At 29.9% G+C, this 20,333-nt stretch overlaps 4 protein-coding genes across 6 annotated transcripts; all 4 read left to right on the top strand.

The window, feature by feature from the left end:
* Positions 1-193: 193 nt before the first annotated feature.
* On the top strand, positions 194-1,515 carry LOC145745133 (uncharacterized). The gene has a single exon (XM_082563128.1). The coding sequence runs from the start codon at positions 362-364 to the stop codon at positions 1,181-1,183; it is 822 nt and encodes a 273-aa protein (XP_082419254.1). The 5' UTR covers positions 194-361; the 3' UTR covers positions 1,184-1,515.
* A 928-nt stretch (positions 1,516-2,443) lies between these two features.
* LOC145745263 (ATP-dependent RNA helicase DHX58-like) lies at positions 2,444-8,516 on the top strand. 2 transcript variants are annotated; one of them, XM_082563280.1, is made up of 20 exons: positions 2,444-2,694; positions 2,766-2,810; positions 3,271-3,454; positions 3,530-3,699; positions 3,830-3,975; positions 4,070-4,199; positions 4,415-4,585; positions 4,694-4,823; positions 4,960-5,103; positions 5,180-5,345; positions 5,430-5,595; positions 5,730-5,837; positions 6,110-6,249; positions 6,334-6,472; positions 6,557-6,796; positions 6,858-7,025; positions 7,095-7,249; positions 7,360-7,530; positions 7,692-7,819; positions 8,010-8,516. In XM_082563280.1, the coding sequence occupies exons 1-20, from the start codon at positions 2,583-2,585 to the stop codon at positions 8,194-8,196; spliced, it is 3,000 nt and encodes a 999-aa protein (XP_082419406.1). In that variant the 5' UTR covers positions 2,444-2,582; the 3' UTR covers positions 8,197-8,516. The 2 variants fall into 2 exon arrangements, with proteins under 2 accessions (XP_082419406.1, XP_082419405.1); XM_082563279.1 differs by having other exon boundaries at positions 2,766-2,891.
* Positions 8,517-8,897: 381 nt separating this feature from the next.
* Positions 8,898-12,576, top strand: LOC145745694 (uncharacterized). Of its 2 annotated transcripts, XM_082563838.1 has the most exons (8): positions 8,898-8,983; positions 9,975-10,199; positions 10,378-10,503; positions 10,878-11,061; positions 11,134-11,303; positions 11,440-11,588; positions 11,750-11,877; positions 12,071-12,576. In XM_082563838.1, exons 2-8 carry the CDS (start codon positions 10,088-10,090, stop codon positions 12,222-12,224), a joined length of 1,023 nt encoding a protein of 340 aa, XP_082419964.1. In that variant the 5' UTR covers positions 8,898-8,983; positions 9,975-10,087; the 3' UTR covers positions 12,225-12,576. The 2 variants fall into 2 exon arrangements, with proteins under 2 accessions (XP_082419964.1, XP_082419966.1); XM_082563840.1 differs by lacking the exon at positions 8,898-8,983 and having other exon boundaries at positions 9,935-10,199.
* Positions 12,577-12,901: 325 nt separating this feature from the next.
* Positions 12,902-19,876, top strand: LOC145745214 (ATP-dependent RNA helicase DHX58-like). The gene is made up of 21 exons (XM_082563219.1): positions 12,902-13,090; positions 13,268-13,393; positions 13,504-13,687; positions 13,755-13,924; positions 14,341-14,471; positions 14,541-14,697; positions 14,945-14,983; positions 15,103-15,237; positions 15,447-15,576; positions 15,685-15,828; positions 15,946-16,099; positions 16,278-16,443; positions 16,533-16,640; positions 17,023-17,162; positions 17,256-17,394; positions 17,493-17,732; positions 17,797-17,964; positions 18,073-18,248; positions 18,360-18,530; positions 18,663-18,790; positions 19,313-19,876. Exons 1-21 carry the CDS (start codon positions 12,979-12,981, stop codon positions 19,518-19,520), a joined length of 3,126 nt encoding a protein of 1,041 aa, XP_082419345.1. The 5' UTR covers positions 12,902-12,978; the 3' UTR covers positions 19,521-19,876.
* Positions 19,877-20,333: the final 457 nt, after the last annotated feature.

Below are 20,333 nucleotides of genomic sequence, written 5' to 3'. Positions count from 1 at the left end.
TTGTTTAAATAAATTTTTTGCAGTTTATGATCGAATCTAGAAGGATCAAGAAAGTAATTTTTTAATATTGCTGCGTAACTGCTCTTTACGAGGATAAATAAATAAGAAAAAATTTACTGTGACGCACAGTGACTTTTCATGGTCCCAAATCGGTTACAACTTTCCGTATTTTTTAGAATTTTTTTTATAAGTAGGCAAATCGCACATTTTAAAACGAAGAAAACCGACGACAAAAACAAATAGCGTTGTTTAAATTAAAACAACAGAACAGTATAAAGAGTATCAGTTAATTTTTTTTATCTAAGCATTTTTTGTAAAAACGGTGACGTATTTTGAGTTTTACAACAGCAGGTTTTTCAATATGGCTGCGTTGTCTGCAATATCTGCTTATGATGTGTCAGATGCAGAGTCAGAAGAACATCTAGAAAGTGAAGATGCCCCTGTAGGAATTATTGTTCAAAATCCGAAGACAACAAACCCTTCATCTAATGGTAAACCAAAAGTTAAAGATGATGATGATATTTTTGAGATTGATGAGGTTATTAACGTAGAGGAAGAACCAGAAGAAGATAAAAAAGTTGAATCCGAAAACGAAACTGATGAAGAAGTCGAAGACAAAAATACCGATGAGCGACCTGCCAAGCTAATTTGCAAGAGGTACAGCTGTGATAGTGCAACAGCATTTGCTCTTAAGCTTCGAAGTATATCGGAAGAAGAGGGTTTACAACTTCCCTCTGAACCTGATGGAACTTGTGATCCTGAACTACAAAAAAAGATTGCAAGATTTTACGAGAAAAAAATAAAAGAGGGAGAAAATCTAAATCAACGCATCCAGGAGCGTAAAGATTTTCGAAATCCGAGTATTTACGAAAAGCTTATTCTATTTTTAGGCATAGAAGAACGGGGCACAAACCTTCCAAAGAAAGAATATAATCCCTACTCATGGACAAAGGTTCCATCACATGAAACGTTAGCTAGAATTCAACGTGAGGATGTTGCCAAGAAAGATAAGAAAACCAAAGTAGAATTTGTCACAGGAACTGTTAAAAAACCAAGTGGGGCCACTTCAACTGGCAGTGAGGGCCAAAAAAGAACTAAATGGGATAAACAAACCGATGATAAAGCTGCAACTAAAACAACAATTATATCCGCTGTTGGAAATATAAAAAGGCCAAAACCTTAAAATTTGTTTATAAAATTTCTTCGTACTTTTCCAAAAACATCAACAAAACTCCTTTTGGTTTAAATTTATAGCGTATTAGATTAAATCAAAATGTAAAACTATGTTTTTCCATTGCATTTTTAGTATTAATTAAAATATATATACGCTACTTTCGACAAATAAGGATTTTAAACGTACCTATAAAATTTATTAAAACCTTTATTAATGATACAAAACTTTGTTACAAAAAACCTACCTTTAATAATATGTGACAGAAAGTTAACATTATAAGGATTTAAAAAAATATATATTATCACAGTAAAATATTTTAGTTACTTATGTATATTAACACTAGGAAACAATGAAAAGAGGATTTAAATTTGCTGTCCTTGCTGGTTTATTTGGTTCCTTGGCTTCTACAACTGGAAAACTAATGTCAAGTCCTGAACCAATATTTATTCTAACACCATTTTTACAATTTCTTTCTGATTATCAATTATGGCTGATAACTGGACTTTTTCGAATACTTTTTATTATCGCAACAATTTTATTAAATGGGTTAATGTGGAATTATTTTATGGAATCTGTACAAGTATTATCAACAGTTGAAGCAGTAGTAATAAACACAAGCTCGAACGTTATATTCTCAGCAGTTATCGGTTGTTTGTTTTTTAATGAAATTTTAACCTCATTATGGTGGTTTGGAGCATTCTTAATTGTTATTGGAATGGCTGTAATACAGTCCAAGTCAAAACAGTTATAACAAAACTATTTAAATTCTATTAATATTTTAAAGTTATTACTCAATAATTATTACATTTTTAAAATAAAATGTAGTTTTGATAAACATAAAAACTATCAAGAAAATAAAAGATATAAACCCTTTTCCTTGTGGTTTTGTATTAATTATTACATAATATTAAATTAAATATTAATACAATATTCTCCGTAGCATTTTACAGTAACAAAACCAAGTTATGTAACATTTAGTACAACAAAAATTCAACTATACAAGTAGTACTTCAAAAAATATTTGTATAGGCTTTCTCCTAAACTCCTTTAAGTAAAAATGTGTTACCTTAAACGTTTTCAATGTACCAGTTGCCCTTTTTGATCTTTTACATTTATGTTTAATGTATAAACAGCCTTACAAAAAAAAAAACGATGTCAAACATATACGGTTTCTTTTTGACAACTTACGTGCGTTATGTCCTCGTTCATTATTAGTAGATAGGTGGTTTCCCTAGTGCGTAATTTTTGTATCTTGTAGGTACCGACTCTTACATTACAAATCATTTTATTAAATTTGAAAAGGGATGTTAGACAAATTAGCAGAAGTAACAAAAAATAAGAAAATTCAGGCAATTAAAATCACTTTTTTATACTGCTTACGTAATATTGTTATTTACATAAAAACAAAATGAATGAACAGCAAAAGAGAGTGTTAAACGATTGGACTCCTATGTTAAAAAATTGTTTAGTTCCAAGTAGTTTATGTGACCATATAACTGATTTTATGATTGGAACTGAAGGTAAAGAACTAATTTTTAGTATGTGGTACTACTTTTTATATGACTTTAACTAATATTTTATATTTTTGCAGCACATGATGAAATCTTTAATTCTGCGGGAGCTACATTAGAGACAAGTATTTTTATTGATATTTTGTTAGCAAGTACAACTGAAAATATTTATGATCAATTTGTGTTATCTTTAATGAAATCAGAAGGTTAGCATTCACCCTTTTTTTTGTATATATCTTTATCTTTGATGTGGGAAAGTCGAATGCGCGACTTAAACATAGAGTAACATAAGTTACCCCGACCCAGTCTCGAGTTGCCTGTGGCAGTTTGGGATATCATAGATTATAATTGCCCAGTAATTATGCTGCTGATTAAGTGTTGGCTAAGCAGGAGTTCTTACCATTTAAACCGCCTTACTCAAGGGCACTACAGCATGAGATCAGTGGGGATTAAACCCACGACCTCATGTGTGGTGTAGCCAGTGTTCTTACCACTACACCATGCTGCCGGTCAAATCTTTTTTTTATCTTTTGTACTTTTAACTGTAATTGCAAAAAAATTACCTTAAAATTTATTTTAATGTAGATCAAGTGTGGTTAGCTCCAATTTTTGATGATCGTTTTAGTTTGGATGATAGAGATAATGCCTTAATATATTCAACTCAGATGGCCAAAATTTACATGAACTTCAGAAATTGGCTAAAACAAGGGAAAATTAATATTTCTGTTGGTGTGGTACTTGAAAATTGCATTTTAACTAAGAAGGAAAAGTAAGTTAAATAGTATATTTTTTTAAAGTTTAATAGAAAACTGGTAGGCCAATTTTTTTTTAAACTTATTTGTAGTGAAGAAGTACAGGCACTTCTTGGTACACATGGTCAAGGCCGTGCAGTTCGTTTTATTATTGGAAGGTTAATCAGAAAAGGTCCGGGTGTTCTTGAAGATTTTTACAATGCGTTAAAGGAAGCCAATATTCAATTTGCTGAAACCCTTTTCCCACTTATTGAAGAACTAAGTATTTATAATTATGTCTTAAAATTGATTTTAAAAATAAACTGCTAAGTCCCTAAATAACTGTTTTGTGCAGAAATAAATTTGAAATTACAATAAAATATTATTTTTTATTTATTTTTACTTTCTTATAGAAAAAAATTCTGAAGAGGTAGAGTCACTTTCTACTAAAATGAAAAAAATGTCTCTTGACGATAAAGATGAAATATCAACAAATGTCATCTGTCATTCTGGAGATGCCACCGCCCCAAAACTCCTTCAAGCTGAAGTTGTACCAAATGTAAAATAAATAATTATTTTTATAAAAAAAAAAAATTTTTGAAGGTAATTTTATATTTTTTATTATTTCTAAAAAAACTTTATTATTTTCTTAGCCACCTGATGAGCAAAGTGTACCTAAAAATCCCAAAGCATTTGTTAATGATGAGGACAAATCTGGTGATGATCAATCAAGTGATAATAATGTTTCCAGTACTTCAACATGTAAACCAAAAGTTGACTCTAGTAAGAAAATTATTAAATTTTTAAGAAAGAAAAAAACTATATTTGGATTATAATTAGCAAAACATATTGTTTAATAAATTTGTCAGTAAATTAATCTAAACACTAATGCATTTGTTTATTTTTCTTTACTGTTAATTAATTATTTCATCAGGGCTTAATAATTTTAAAATCCCTGATGCTTTATTTTTCTTACCTGTTCTAATTTCATATTTTAGACGATTCGTCAGAAAATGAAGACTCTAAAAATTGTGATGATTCAGGAGAATCTGACGAGGATGATATAGAGACAGATGAAGAGGAAAATAAAGCAGTTTTCCGCGATTATCAAGAAGAGTTAGCTGAGCAGGCAAAAAAAGGAGAAAATTCGTTAATTGTTGCCCCAACTGGTAATTAAGTATCAAAAAATTAACTTATATATTTTATATGCATTTTTTTATAATATTTTAGAAACTGCATTAATAGTAATCCATATTACAACAAAAAAAATTTTATAGGCACTGGCAAAACATTTGTAGCCCTTTGTGTTTGCCTTGATCATTTACAGAAAAAGGGAAAAGAAGCTAAAATTATTTTCATGGTTCCAAAAGTTCCTCTTATTAAGCAACAACATGACACATTAAGCAGGTAAATAAAGTTGATTTTTTGTAAACATGACTTAATTAGCAATATTTAATAATATTTGTAACTATTTTTGCTAAAAACTTGATAAGAATATCCATCCCTCTTGCCCTTTTTTTAACAAAAATTGAAATTTCTAAAGGTACATCAAAAAATTTAAAGTAAAGAAAATATCTGGTAAAAGTCCTGAGATTCCTGTAAGTAATTTAATTCGAGATTGTCAAATTGCTGTAATAACTCCACAGAAGTTGGTTGATCATCTGGAATCATATGAAAACAGAAAAAAGTAAATTTGATAATTTTTATTCATAGAAATTAATCTATATTTATAATAAGATCAAAAAAATTCCTATTTTTTTTAGAAAAAAGAAAGATTTACTTAAAATTCAGGAGCTGACTTTGCTTATTTTTGATGAGTGTCATCATGTTACTAAGGGGGACCCGTTCAACAAAATAATGAACTGTTACTTTGATGAAAAAGAAAAAAAAATGAAGGAAAAACAGAATAGTGGAAAAGAATTACCACAGGTTTGTTTTAAGTGAAATCGTCATATTTTTTTTATAGACTAGTATTTTTTTTTAAATGATATATTTCCTTTTATATAATTTAAGATTTTGGGATTGACTGCTTCACCTGGGATAGGACCAGCTAAGACTTTTCAAATAGCTGAGGATTCACTGAAAACTTTGCTGGGAAATCTTGACGTTGTGACACCTCCAAAAAGAGTTGTGAGATGTATAGAGAGACTGAGAGAGATGGAGTCTGAAGAATGTTCAGGTAAAATTCTGAAAAAAGTGGTAATACATAGAGTTTATTTTGTTACGAATTTACCAAACAAACCCATTTTAATATATTATGTAACTTCATTTAAAGACTTCTTTTAAACTCTAGATTTATTAAAATTAATTTAGAAACTTACCCAATAAAACGAAGAAAAAAAGATAAGTTTGAAAATGATATTAAAAACATCATGAACGAAATTGAAGCACTTATAAGGAAGGAACTTAGTAAAAATAAAGGTGCTGATTTTATGTTATAATTTATCTTTTTTACCGGCATTGAATCATAAATAACTCAGCTATATGCAGGTGTTTACTTTATTAGCATTGGTTAACATTCTTTGGTTTTGCCATAATAATTTTAATTTAAACATTGTGCAGATATGCAATTTTTTAAAATTGTAAATTGGTTTTTACCACATTATAATATAATTCATTGTATAATTTAAATGTTACTGTATTAAAAAACTGGTGCTTAAAAGTAACGTAGAACTTAAATTGTTGTTGCTTAGATTGCAAGTTGAAATTTAACGACAAAGACCAAGGAAGTCAAGTCTATGAAGCCACTGTTGTTAAGTTCCATAATGATAGTGCTATTATTGATAACAAGGTTTTAGGTGAAAAGCTAATGAAGTACAGCAACCATTTAAGGGTAATTACATTTATCAATTGCAAATATTTTATTAGTTAAAATTATATCTGATTTTAATTTAAACTGTGCTTTTATGATGTAAAGGGGTATAACAACTCCCTTCATTTAAATGATCATGTCAGAAGCATTGATGCAATAAAAGATATTGAAAAAGCTCTTTTCTCTGAGATGAATGAAAAAAACACAGTTGATATTAAACTAAAAAAGCTTTATACAGCACATAGTAAGATTAAAAAATATTTTTATTTTTTTTATAATTTAAACGAATTTACATTTATTTATTTTGGAATTAAATTAATTTTTTTAGTTCATGAACCAGCCCTTAAAAACACAAATCCACTCTTAAGCAAGTTAAGGTCAATTCTAATTGAAGAATTTGGAAAGAAGTTGGAACCTTTAGCAGAAGCATCTAGATGCATAATTTTTGTTAAAACTAGACCTATAGCAGATGGCTTGGTGTCATTTATAACAGCATCCAAAAATCTAGCAAAATATAAACTAAACCCATACTGCTTTACTGGTGCAAATGCAAAAGATGCCAACTATGGTATGTGTCAATTTTTCTTTATTTTTAACCCTTATTTTATAAAAGCTATTTCTATCTTAAGGCAATACTAAGGCTGCCCAGGATCAGAAAATCAAAGCATTCAGGGAGGGTAGATGTAAGATACTTGTGGCCACGTCAGTTGCTGAAGAAGGCCTAGATATACCAGATTGTAATCTGATTATAACATACAACCATTCAACCAATGAAATTGGCTTGGTGCAGCGAAAAGGTATACAGAATTTTATTTATATATTTTACTTTTTATTAGAAAGGTAAATATATGATTTTTAAATTGTAGGTAGGGCAAGAGCAAAGAACAGCAAAACTGTAATGCTTGCATATGATGATAGTGACATCATTAAACGAGAAGATATAAACAAGTTAAGAGTTGAATTAACCAATGAAATTATGGATAAACTTGATTCAAAAGATCCAGTTGAATTAAGAAAAGAAGTAATTAATTGTCATAATTAAACAGTAATAACCTAATCATACTTGGAAAATTATAATACTGACATGTTTAAATTTTCACAATACAAGAATATTAATATACTGATTTTTAGATTGAAATGATTCAAAAAACCAAGTTCAACGAACGTGATTTGGAAAGGGAAGCTTCATCACGAATGGTAGTTGAAAAACCAGAAGCATCTGATATTAAATGGGTCTTTAAGTGTAAAATTTGCAGTGAAAGAGTAACTACTTCAGATAAGTTTCGCCATATCGACAACAATGTAGGATTGCATTTAGTTGTTTTCATTGTAGAAATGTAGTCATAAAACTTGGTAGTTATGTATTAAAACATAAATCTAAAACTTTATCTTTACATTTCAAAGTCACTAAGCAAAAATTTTGCTATTATCGAACTAACCCTTGTGTTTTGATGTTGTTGTAGCTTTATTTTGTTATCGATCCTGAATTCAACACCAAAGCCCTATTTGAAAATGATAAAAAAGAAAAGGTTTTGTTGGCAAAAAATCAACAGTTTATTGGAAAAATTTATTGTGGAGTTGAAACATGCAGGTAAAGAAAAATACTAATTTATATTTTAGGCGTTAAATAATAAATGTTAAATAAACCCTTATAACTAAAACCATCAATTTTAAAAAACTGTGAAGATGCAACATACAAATTAGTTGGTGTGATAACTGAATGACTATTGAGTAACTTTTACTACAACAACACAGTTACCTCTTCTTATTTTTTATTGTAGACATCCATGGGGAGAGAGAACTAAGTACAAGAGTTTTTACATTTCTGTTCTTAAAATTACAAGTTTCAAGCTAGTAAATGAAATTGAAAAGCCCCCCAAGACCCCAAAGCAATGGAAGGATGTACCATTTATTGTTACAAAATACGATTCAGGCGAAGAATTAAAAGAAATGATGCCGCAGTCTTGAACTTCTAGTAATTAACGAAGCTTTAAGGTAACAGATGATGACCTTAGACTGTAAATGGAAAAATTACAGCAAAAAGTAGATTGTTAACTAAATGTATATGTTGTGTTTTTACATTGTGTAATTTTGTTTTTTAATAAATGACATTTTTTTGTTTTAACTTCGTTTATAGGTCCTTTATAGTTATTATAACAACTGTACAATTTGTTTTTATATTAATGTATAAAGAGTGATTTAATTTGTTTTTAAAAGTATCTGTGCAACTTTAATGCTTTTATCTGCTTTTATTTTAGTGCACTAGAACTGTAATTCCTCCTTTTAAATAAATTTCTTTAATTAAAATTCAGAATGATTTATATAAATTTAAATTTATTTTAAACTAACTTTTTGGGTAGTACCAAAATACGGGATGCGGGAAGTTGCGGGGTGCGGGAGATACCGAGGCCGTATGTTAACGTTAATAAAAAAAACACTGAATGCGGAAAAGGACGGACTTTTTATACCCTCCCCTAATCTCCCCTTGTGGTTTATATTCAATTTCGCAACATTTCTTGACCTTTAAAGTCAATCCCACATCACCCCTTAGCCCCTTAGGTAAAAACAGCAATCATCCCGCAGAAAAGTACAAAAATTCCGTTCCGTCCCGCATTCCGCTAATTTTTGTTAGCGTTTACATACGGTCCCGCATTATCCCGCATCCCGTACTTTAGTATTGTCCAACTTTTTGAGACTTTATTTTTGCGCGGATATTGAGAAACCGAAAATGAAAGAACGGAATATGAATTAACAGGTATAATGCTTGCTCTGCCTGTTTAAATAAAATTATATTTTATAAGTCAGTAACTATATCATTCTAATATTTACAAATCAATTTAAATTATATGGCTATGGTATGTAAGTTCGTTGAAAACTGTAAGCTAAAGCCGTGGCTGTTAACGCACTGCCGTTAGTCAGACATTTTTTTTTATTTTGGTTTTTCGCGCATTGATAAAAGTAAATAATAAATACGATATACAATTAATATTACAACAATGCGACGGGAAAAAATGACAAAATCAATTTAATGATTTAAAACATATTGTTTACGTGGGTCGACTGAAAATGAGGGAATGGAAATTGAAGGAACGGAAAATGAAGGAACGGAAAATGAAGGAACCGGAAAATGAAGGAACGGAAAATGAAGGAACCGGAAAATGAAGGAACGGAAAATGAAGGAACCGGAAAATGAAGGAACGGAAATTGAAGGAAAGTGAAAAAAGGAGTAGCGGAATCCTAAAAAAATAAAACGCGGAAATACCGTTGACTGTTTATTTAGGTTTACTGTCATTTATTTGAGAACTGATAAGCGATAATGAGTTAATTTTTATTACCCCAGCATACCCTAACCCTTTTCTATAAAATGCCCGTTTATTTCTAAAATAATATCGACTTAAATACAAATAAATAGTCAACGGTATTTCCGCGTTTTATTTTTTTAGAATTCCGCCTCTCCTTTTTTCACTTTCCTTCAATTTCCGTTCCTTCATTTTCCGGTTCCTTCATTTTCCGTTCCTTCATTTTCCGGTTCCTTCATTTTCCGTTCCTTCATTTTCCGGTTCCTTCATTTTTCGTTCCTTCATTTTCCGGTTCCTTCATTTTCCGTTCCTTCAATTTCCGTTCCTTCATTTTCCATTCCCTCAAATTCCGCGTCCCCGTTTACGTCATCGTCATAATTTGTGGGTGGTTTCCCTAGTGTGTAATATTTGTATCTACTATATTACAAATCATTTTTTTTAAATTAGAAAAGGGATGTTAGACGAATTAGCAGAAGTAACAAAAGAAATCAAAAAATCCAGGCAATTAAAATCACTTTTTTATACCGCTTACGTAATATTGTTATTTACATAAAAACAAAATGGATAAACAGCAACGAAGAATGTTAATTGATTGGACTCCTATGTTGAAAGATTGTTTAGTTCCAAGTAGTTTATGTGACCATATAACTGATTTTATGATTGGAACAGAAGGTAAATACATAATTCTTGTATGTCTAATTTTTTTTCAAGTGTAATGTTGCTGTGATATTGCTATGTAACATGGTACATAAGGTCATAAGTTTAATTATCACTGCTTCCATGCTGAAGCGTTTATTAATAAAGTGCTACAAAAACTCTTTTGACTATTATTGTTATATATATTTGTCAGCACATGATGAAATCTTTAATTCTGAGGGAGCTACATCAAAGGCAACGATTTTTATTGATATTTTGTTGGCAAGTACAACTGAAAATATTTATGATCAATTTGTGTTGGCTCTAATGAAATCAGAAGGTTAGCATTCACCTTTTTTTGTATATATCTTTATCTTCGATGTGGGAAAGTCGATTGCGCGACTTAAACATAGAGTAACATCAGTTACTCCGACCCAGTCTCGAGTTGACTGTGGCAGCTTGGGATATTATAGATTATAATTGCCCAGTAATTATGCTGCTGATTAAGTGCTGGCTAAGCAGGAGTTCATACCGTTTAAAGTGCCTTACTCAAGGGCACTACAGCAGGAGATTAGTGGGGATTAAACCCACGACCATGGTGGTGTAGCAAGTGTTCTTACCACTAAACCACGCTGTCGGTCATATCTTTTTTTTATCTTTTGTACTTTTAACTGTAATTGCAAAAAAATTACCTTGAAATTTATTTTAATGTAGATCAAGTGTGGTTAGCTCCAATCTTCGATGATCGTTTTAGTCGGGATGATAGAGATAAAGCCTTAATATATTCAACTCAGATGGCCAAAATTTACATGAACTTTAGAAATTGGCTAAAACAAGGAAAAATTAATATTTCTGTTGATGTGGTACTTAAAAATTGCATTTTAACTAAGGAGGAAAAGTAAGTAAAATAATATATTTTTTAAATGTAAAAAAAACTGGTAGGGCATTCTTTTTTTAAACTTATTTGTAGTGAAGAAGCAGAACGAACATGTGATCGATATGGTCAAAGCCGGGCAGTTCGTTTTATTGTCGGAAGGTTAATCAGAAAAGGTCCGGGTGTTCTTGAAGATTTTTACAATGCGTTAAAGGAAGCCAATATTCAATTTGCTGAAACTCTATTCCCCCTTATTGAAGAACTAAGTATTTATAATTATGTCTTAAAATTGATTTTAAAAATAAACTGCTAAGAACCTAAATACTTAAACTGTTTTGTGCAGAAATAAATTTGAAATTGCAATAAAATATTAATTTTTTATTTATTTTTACTTTCTTATAGAAAAAGATTCTGAAGGGGTAGAGTCACTTTCTCCTAATATAAAAACAATGTCTCTTGACGATAAAGATGATATTGAATGGATATTTAAGTGTAAAAATTGTAGTGAAAGAGTAACTACTTCAGATAAGGTTCGCCATATCGACAACAAGGTAGCATTGCATTTAGTTGTTTTCATTGTAGAAATGTAGTCATAAAACTTGGTAGTTATGTATTAAAACATAAATCTAAAACTTTATCTTTACATTTCAAAATCACCAAGTAAAAATTTTGCTATTATCGAACTAACCCTTGTGTTTTGATGTTGTTGTAGCTTTATTTTGTTATTGATCCTGAATTTAACACCAAAGCCCTATTTGAAAATGATAAAAAAGAAAAGGTTTTGTTGGCAAAAAATCAACAGTTTATTGGAAAAATTTACTGTGGAGTTAAAACATGCAGGTAAAGAACTCTTAATTTATATTTTTAGGCGTTAAATAATAAATGTTAAAAATACCTTTATAACTAAAACCATCAATTTTAAACAACTAAGATGCAACATACAAATTAGTTGTTGTTCTGTTTTAATAACTGAATGACTATTGGGTAACTTTTACTACAACAACACAGTTACCTCTTCTTATTTTTATTGTAGACATCCATGGGGAGAGAGAACTAAGTACAAGAGTTTTTACATCTCTGTTCTTAAAATTAAAAGTTTTGTGCTAATAAAAGGAACTGAAAAGGCTCCAAAGCAATGGAAGGATGTACCATTTATTGTTACAAAATACGATTCAGGCGAAGAATGACCTTAGACTGTAAATGGAAAAATTATAGCAAAAATTGATTTTTATTCAAATGTTTATGTTGTGCTTATCAGATTATTTAATTTTGTTTTTTAATAACAGCCCTCTTCTTCAACCAATCTGTGTTTATATAACTGTAGTCGGTGTAACTGTATGTGTTGTTTTAGTAATTTGTTTTATAAAAGTATCTGTGCAACTTTAATTCCTTTTATTGAGTTTTTGTAAATCTATTTTTCAATATTTGTATTTTGTGAAATGTAAAATCGTTTTAATTGAAATTGTTGGTGCATTAAAAACAAAAAATGTTTTATGGTGCACTAGAACTGCAATTTATCCTTTTTAATAAATTTCTTTAATTAAAATTCAGGAAGATTTTTTTTTAACTAACTACTTGAGTTTTCATTTTGTGCGGATATTGAGGAACCGAAAATGAAAGAACGGAATATGAATTAACAGGTATAATGCTTGCTCTACCTGTTTAAATAAAATTATATTTTATAAGTCAGTAACTTTATTATTTTAATATTTACTAATCAATTTAAATTATATGGCTATGGTATGTAAGTTCGTTGAAAACTGTAAGCTAAAGCCGTGGCTTTTTACGCACTGCCGCTAGTCAGACATATTGTTACGTCATCGTCATAATTTGTGGGTGGTTTCCCTAGTGTGTAATATTTGTATCATATAAGTACAGACTACTATATTACAAATCATTTTATTAAATTAGAAAAGGGATGTTAGACGAAGTAATAACAAAATGGATGAACAGCAACGAAGAATGTTAATTGATTGGACTCCTATGTTAAAAGATTGTTTAGTTCCAAGTAGTTTATGTGACTATATGAAAGATTTTACGGTTGGAACAGAAGGTAAATACATAATTCTTGTATGTCTAATTTTTTTTCAAGTCTAATGTTGCTGTGATATTGCTATGTAACATGGTACATAAGGTCATAAGTTTAATTATCACTGCTTCCATGCTGAAGCGTTTATTAATAAAGCGCTACAAAAACTCTTTTGACTGTTATTGTTATATATTTTGTCAGCACATGATAAACTCTTTAATTCTGAGGGAGCTACATCAGAGACAAGTATTTTTATTGAAATTTTGTTAGCAAGTAAAACCAAAAATATTTATGATCAATTTGTGTTGGCTTTAATGAAATCAGAAGGTGGGTATTTGTTTTGCAAAAATGTCTTATTAAATTATTTAAGTGTTATTTTAAATTTTAAATGTATAAAGATTGTAATTGTCGTGGTATAAAAGTGATTTTTTTTGTAGATCAAGCGTGGTTAGCACCAATTTTTGATGATCGTTTTGGCCAGGGTGATATAGAGAATGCCTTATTACATTCAACTCAGATGGAAACGATTTACAAACATTTTCAAAAGTGGATGCAACTACAAAAAGTTAATATTTCTGTTGATGTGGTTCTTCAAAATTGCATTTTATCTAAGGATGAAAAGTGAGTTTAAGAGTTTATTTAAAAAAAAAAACTACTATACCAATTTTTGTTTTAAACTTATCAATAGTGAAGAAGCAGAACGAACATGTGATCGATATGGTCAAAGGCGGGCAGTTCGTTTTATTGTTGGAAGGTTAATTAGGAAAGGTCCGAAGGTTCTAAGAGCATTTCATGATGCTTTAAAAAGTGCTAATCTTGAATTTGCAGAAACTCTTTTACCTCTTCTTGAACAATTAGGTATTTATTTTTTTTAATAATTTAAATTGATCTATGTGTATGTACTGTACTTTAACTGTAGTATAATTTAAAATTAGGATTATCGCACAATTGGTGGGTCCTACTAATTACCACACAGGGCCACTTAAGGTCGCATGGGTTCGCACAGGACCACCCAGAACGCGTTGACTGTTTATTCAAGGATACTGTCATTTAATTAAAAAAGGCAAATATTAACACTGGATCGCTTTTTATTACCCCCTAAGCCCTAATTCTCTTCTAGAAAATGCCCTTAGTTGCCTTAAATACAAAAAACAGTTTATACGATTTCCGCATAAACTGCTAAGAGCTTAAATACCTAGACTGCTTTGTGCGGAATTAAATTTGAATTTACAATAAGATATTAATTTTTTTATTCATTCGTAACTTTCTTGTAGAAAAAGATTCTGTAGACTCACTCTCTACTGAAATGAACAAGTTGTCTCTGGACGATAAAGGAAAAATATCAACAAATGAACAAAGTCATTCTGGAGATGCCACCACCCCAAAACCTCTCTTAGATGAAAATGTACCAAAAATTGTTTAAAAAAAATTGTTAACGAAATTTATTTATTTTATTTAAAAAAAATGTTTTAAGGCACCTAAAGAGCGAAGTGTACATGATGATGATAGAACTTTTATGAGTTTTCCAATTGATGAGGAAAAACCTGTTGGTTACAATTCTGATTCACAGGATCAGTCTAGTGATAATAATGTTTCTAGTACTTCAACAAGTAAACCAAAAGATGACACAGGTAAGAAATGTATTGAATTTTAATAAAGCAAAGAAAGAAGACTGTGTTGCAAAATTATAAGTATAAAAAGTAATGTATAACAAAAAAATATATATATACACAAATAAAATTTTAAAATAAATAAAATAAAATTTTAAAATAAATAATGACAAGAACTTTTAATGACAAAGTTAACATGGATATGCATTGTTTTAAGGTAATGCTTAATAGTTTATTCAAACTAATTCAAATATTTTTATTGGTTTAGTGGTGAAGAAAACAGAACAAGGGGATGATCCAATAATTGGTAAGATTTATGCCTAATCTCAAATGATGTTAAATAAAAAAATAATTACTTTGTAATTCTAAATTAGTATAGAAAAAATAATTGTCATCTAGGTATTAAGTTTCTAGACAATTTATTAGATAATGATGCCTCAAAAAAAAAAGAGAAATTGGAGACTCATGAAGAGCCAAATGAATTAGTCTTCCGTGATTATCAGGAAGAGTTAGCTGAGCAGGCAATAAATGGAGAAAATTCGTTAGTTGTTGCCCCAACTGGTAATTTAGTAATAATAATTCGACACTAAACTTTGAAATTTGAAAGGATAATTTAATTGGTTAAATGGTTACAGAGTTTTAAGGCTAATCGACAAAACAGTGATATATATTAATAGCAACTTGTTTGGTACTGATGTTATTGGTTTTAAGATTTTTTAGTGGGTCTTATCACATTGAGGATACATAAATATATAAAAATGTTTTTATAGGAACTGGAAAAACATTTGTAGCCCTTTGTGTTTGCCTTGATCATTTACAGAAAAAGGGAAAAGAAGCTAAAATTATTTTTATGGTTCCAAAAGTTCCTCTTATTGAGCAACAACATAAAGTATTGAGCAAGTAAATAAAGTTTTAATTGTATTCATATTTGTTCATGGTCCAAAGTTAAACATTACTATTTTTATTGTACTTAAAGTGTTTTTTTACCTAACTTTAAAAATTCTTAAGGTATGTTAAAGATTATGCAGTAGAAGTAATATCTGGTGGTAATCCTGAAATTCCTATGGTCGAATTTATACAGGATTGTCAGATTGCTGTAATGACTCCTCAGATATTAGTTAATCATCTTGTTTCACACAAGAACAGAAACAAGTAATAAAAAAATGCATATTTATTATTTGATTGGATTGTTAAACATTAAAATATTTTTTTTTAGCATACACTTATACATTTTACAATTCAGATGATTTTTTTTGTTCTTTTTTTTAGAAAAAAAGATGATTTACTTAAAATTCAAGAGCTGACTTTGCTTATTTTTGATGAGTGTCATCATGTTAGTAAGGGTGACCCGTTCAACAAAATAATGAACTGTTACTTTGATGAGAAAAAGGATATTGAGATAAGCAATGTAAAACTACCACAGGTTTGTAAACATTAGATATTTTCGTTTTAAATTACTATTTTAAAAATGTAAAAATAATGCAAAATATTAAAGGAAGACAATATTATAATCTGGTCACATAAAATGATTGTATAAATTAATGGTTTAAAATGATTTTTGATCACTTGAAAAAGTTAAGTGTATAATTTACTTATTTTAGATTTTGGGATTGACTGCTTCACCTGGGATAGGACCAGCTAATACACATCAAAAAGCGGAGGATTCACTTAAAACTTTGCTTGGAAATCTTGATGTTGTGACACCTCCAAAAAGAGTTGTGAGATGTATAGAAAACCTTGCTAAAAACGAAGTTAAAGAGAATTCTGGTAAGACTAGGAAAACACCTTAATTATTTACCAATATACTTGTTGGATTACAAAATGTTTGACTAAGTAACTTTTTAATTTTAATTTAGAAACTCATGCTATACTGCGCAGAACAAAAGATCAGTTCGAGATTAATATTAAAACTGTCATGGACAAAATTGAGAAGCTTATTAAAGACGAACTTAGTAAAGCCAAAGGTACTTAACCTTTTTTTTTTGTATATATCTTTATTCTCGATGTGGGAAAGTTGAATACGCGATTTACTCCGCCCAGACTGGAGAGCCTGTGGCAGTTTGGGATATTATAAAGACTATAATTGCCCGGTAATTATGCTGCTGATTAAGTGCTGACTCAGCAGGAGTTCATACCGTTTATAGTGCCTTACTCAAGGGTGCTACAGCATGATATCAGTGGGGATTGAACCCACGACCCCATGTGTGGTGTAGCAAGAGTTCTTACCACTTCACCACGCTGCCGGTCACCTTATTTGTACTCTGTATTTCCCTTACCTAAATATAACTTACTTGAGCTTGACTATTGGTTAGGTAGATTGTTATGAGATATTTTGTATGTACTTAGGTTGCAAGTTAACATTTAATGCAAAGACAAGGGGAAGTCAAGTCTACGAGGCAAATGTTGTAAAGTTTTATGATGATAGTGCAAAACTTAGCAACAATGATTTAAAGGAAAAGTTGATGAAGTACAGCATGCATTTAAGAGTAATTACATTCTAATTTGATTAACATTTTTACTCAATTTTGTTACAAGTTGTTTTTATTTATATTTTAAACTGTGTTGTTTTTTATTTTAAGGGGTATAACAACTCTCTCAATTTAAATGATCATGTCAGAAATATTGATGCCAAGAAAGATATCGAACAAACTTTATTTTCTCAAGTGAATGAAAAGAACAAGGTGGATTTTGAACTAAAGGAGCTTTATTCGAAATCTAGTAAGATTACTTTTAACTAAATTAAAATACCTTTAATAAAAGCAATACTGTTAGCACTTTTAGAAGAAATAATATTTTACTCGCCTTTATTTTTATAGTAAATGTACCTGGCCCTAAATACACAAATCCACTTTTGAGCAAGTTACGATCGATTCTAATTGAAGAATTTGAAAAGAAATCAGAAGATTCTACTGAACCATCTAGATGCATGATTTTTGTTAAGACCAGGGCCATAGCAAATGGCTTAGTTTCATTTTTAAAAGACTCCGAAGATCTAGCAAAATATGAGTTAAACCCAACTCGTCTTACTGGCGCAAATACAAAAGATGTTAACTATGGTATGTATTTTTGTTAATTTTTTTCCATTTACTAACGTATTTTACGACATTATTTTTACTGAAGGCAAAACTAAGGCTGACCAGGATCATACAATCAAAGAATTTAAAGATGGTATTTGTAAGTTAATTGTGGCCACATCTGTTGGTGAAGAAGGCCTAGACATACAAGCTTGTAATCTGATGATAACCTACAACTATTCAACTAATGAAATTGGGCAGGTGCAACGAAAAGGTAAAAAAAAATTAAATTTAACCTTTTTTTGTTATGACATGAATGTAATTTTGGCCAATTAAGAAGTGTACAACCAGATTTTCTTGATTTCTAATTTGTTAATTACAGGTAGGGCAAGGGCAAAAGATAGCAAAACTGTCATGCTTGCTTATAAAGATAGTGACATCATCAAACGGGAAAAAGTGAACAAGTTACGAGTTCAATTAACCAATAAAACTATGGACAAACTTGATGAAATTTATAAAGATGATCAATTGAAAAAAACAGACAATTTAAAAAAAGCAGTAACTGAATTTAAATATTTAATTTTAATTAAAAAGTGCTTAATAAAGTTATTAATAATATTAACATTTTTTGCTACTATAACCCAAGAAAACTAATACTACAACTTTTAGATTGAGGAGATTCAAAAGTCTAAATTTGATGAACGTTATTTGGAAAGAGTAGCTTCATCTAGAATGGCAATTGATTTACCATCCGCATCTGAAGATCCATGGACCTTCTTTTGTAAGAACTGCAGTAAGAAAGTGACCACTTCAGATATGTTACGTCATATTAACAATCAGGTAGCACTGCATCTGATTTATACAACCCCTGTTTAGTCTTCAATTTTCATTTGCAGTTTAAAATGTTGTTGACTTGCATTGTTGGCCAAGGGCAACACTATTACAATGAAAGTCTATTTTTGTATTTTGCAGATTCACTTTGTTGTTGAACCAGACTTCAATCAAAAAGCTCATTTTAAAGTTGATGAAAAAAATGCAGGACCCTCCGCAAAGGATCAACGTTTCGTTGGAAAAATTTACTGTGGAGAGGATAAGTGCAGGTACAAAACCTAAATTTTGTAATTAGGCTAAGAAAACTGTCAATTTTAAAAATGGTACTGCAGCAGGATTAGACTACAGTTAGCTGTAGTTTTTTTGTATATATCTTTATCCTTGATGTGGGAAAGTCGAATGGGCGACTTAAACATAGAGTAACAACTGTTACTCCGAACCAGTCTCGAGTTGCCTTTAGCAGTTTGGAATATTATAGATTATAATTGCACGGTAATTATGCTGCTGATTAAGTGCTGGCTCAACAGGAGTTTATACCGTTTATAGCGCCTTACTCAAGGGCGCTACAGCATGAGAGCAGTGGGGATTTAACCCACGACCTTATGGTGGTGTAGCAAGTGTTCTTACCACTACACCAAGCTGCCAGATCTTTTATTTAAAAGAGTTTATTTAAGATTGTTTAATATTAGTATTTAACCCAATAAACAGTGTTGAAATGCCAGGTTTCTTAATTACCTTGTGTAGTTACTGGTGTTTAAGCTTATAAATATTTAAAATAAAATTTATTTTAGAAATGAGTGGGGCACAAGAATAAAATACATGAAATGCTATATTTCTGTCCTCAACATTAAGAGTTTTGTCTTAGAAAAAGGAAAAGTGATTGCAACTGCAAAAAAATGGAAAGATGCGCCGTTTAAAGTTATGAAATCTTTTAAGGTAGATGAGTTAGAAGAAATGATGCCGAGGGGTTTTGCAGTTCCTGAAACTGAAAGCAACTAAGTCTGAAGTTAAAGGTAGTGGATAAATAAGAATCTAGTTGGAGAATTGACTAACAATAACAGAATACTAAAATTTAATTTAAATGTCAATGTTGTGCTGATCAAATTATGTAATTTGTGTTTTTAAGATGTTGTATATATATATTCCATTGTTCAAATTGTGTTTGTTTAGTTTACTTATAATATGTTATTAGTAATAGCTGTACAACCTTTTTTATTTTATTGTAAAAAGTTGATTTTATTTGTTTATTAATTTTTAAAAAGATCTGCGTCACTTAATAAATTTTTTAAATATCTTTTCCAATATTTGTATTTTGTGAAATGTAAAATCGTTTCAATAGTACATGGTGGCCACTTCAGATCCAGAAAAAATGTTTTATGGTACATTAGAACTACAAATTCCTCCGTATAATGTATTTATTTAATTAAAATTCAGAAACATTTATTAAAATTTATTTTAAACTAACTTTTTGAGATTTAATTTTGTGCGGATATTGAGGAACCAAAAATGAAAGAACGGAATATGAATTAACAGGTATAATGTTTGCTCTGCCTGTTTAAGTGAAATTATATTTTATAAGTCAGCAAATATATATTTTTTAATATTTACAAATCAATTTAAATTATATGGCTATGGTATGTAAGTTCGTTGAAAACTGTAAGCTAAAGCCGTGGCTGTTCACGCACTGCCGCTAGTCAGACATATTGTTACGTCATCGTTATAATTGGTGGGTGGTTTCCCTAGTGTGTAATAATTGTATCATGAAATTACCGACTGTAGGATTAAATTCAATTGCACATGACATTGTTCCTT

Source organism: Corella eumyota, chromosome 3 (genome assembly GCF_963082875.1).
Source record: "Corella eumyota chromosome 3, kaCorEumy4.1, whole genome shotgun sequence".
NCBI lineage: Eukaryota > Metazoa > Chordata > Ascidiacea > Phlebobranchia > Corellidae > Corella > Corella eumyota.
This window is presented reverse-complemented; position numbering and strand designations above follow the sequence as displayed.

Excerpts from the sequence above, each read along its gene's own strand:
- LOC145745133 (XM_082563128.1), top strand. The coding sequence starts at position 362 with ATGGCTGCGTTGTCTGCAATATCTGCTTATGATGTGTCAGATGCAGAG.
- LOC145745263 (XM_082563279.1), top strand. The coding sequence starts at position 2,583 with ATGAATGAACAGCAAAAGAGAGTGTTAAACGATTGGACTCCTATGTTA. Across the intron at positions 3,455-3,529 it reads ATTTTAACTAAGAAGGAAAA|TGAAGAAGTACAGGCACTTC; the intron begins GTAAGTTAAATA and ends ACTTATTTGTAG. Across the intron at positions 7,820-8,009 it reads TGTGGAGTTGAAACATGCAG|ACATCCATGGGGAGAGAGAA; the intron begins GTAAAGAAAAAT and ends TTTTTATTGTAG.
- LOC145745694 (XM_082563838.1), top strand. The coding sequence starts at position 10,088 with ATGGATAAACAGCAACGAAGAATGTTAATTGATTGGACTCCTATGTTG. Across the intron at positions 10,504-10,877 it reads GGCTCTAATGAAATCAGAAG|ATCAAGTGTGGTTAGCTCCA; the intron begins GTTAGCATTCAC and ends ATTTTAATGTAG. Across the intron at positions 11,878-12,070 it reads TGTGGAGTTAAAACATGCAG|ACATCCATGGGGAGAGAGAA; the intron begins GTAAAGAACTCT and ends TTTTTATTGTAG.
- LOC145745214 (XM_082563219.1), top strand. The coding sequence starts at position 12,979 with ATGGATGAACAGCAACGAAGAATGTTAATTGATTGGACTCCTATGTTA. Across the intron at positions 18,249-18,359 it reads CAGACAATTTAAAAAAAGCA|ATTGAGGAGATTCAAAAGTC; the intron begins GTAACTGAATTT and ends TACAACTTTTAG. Across the intron at positions 18,791-19,312 it reads TGTGGAGAGGATAAGTGCAG|AAATGAGTGGGGCACAAGAA; the intron begins GTACAAAACCTA and ends AATTTATTTTAG.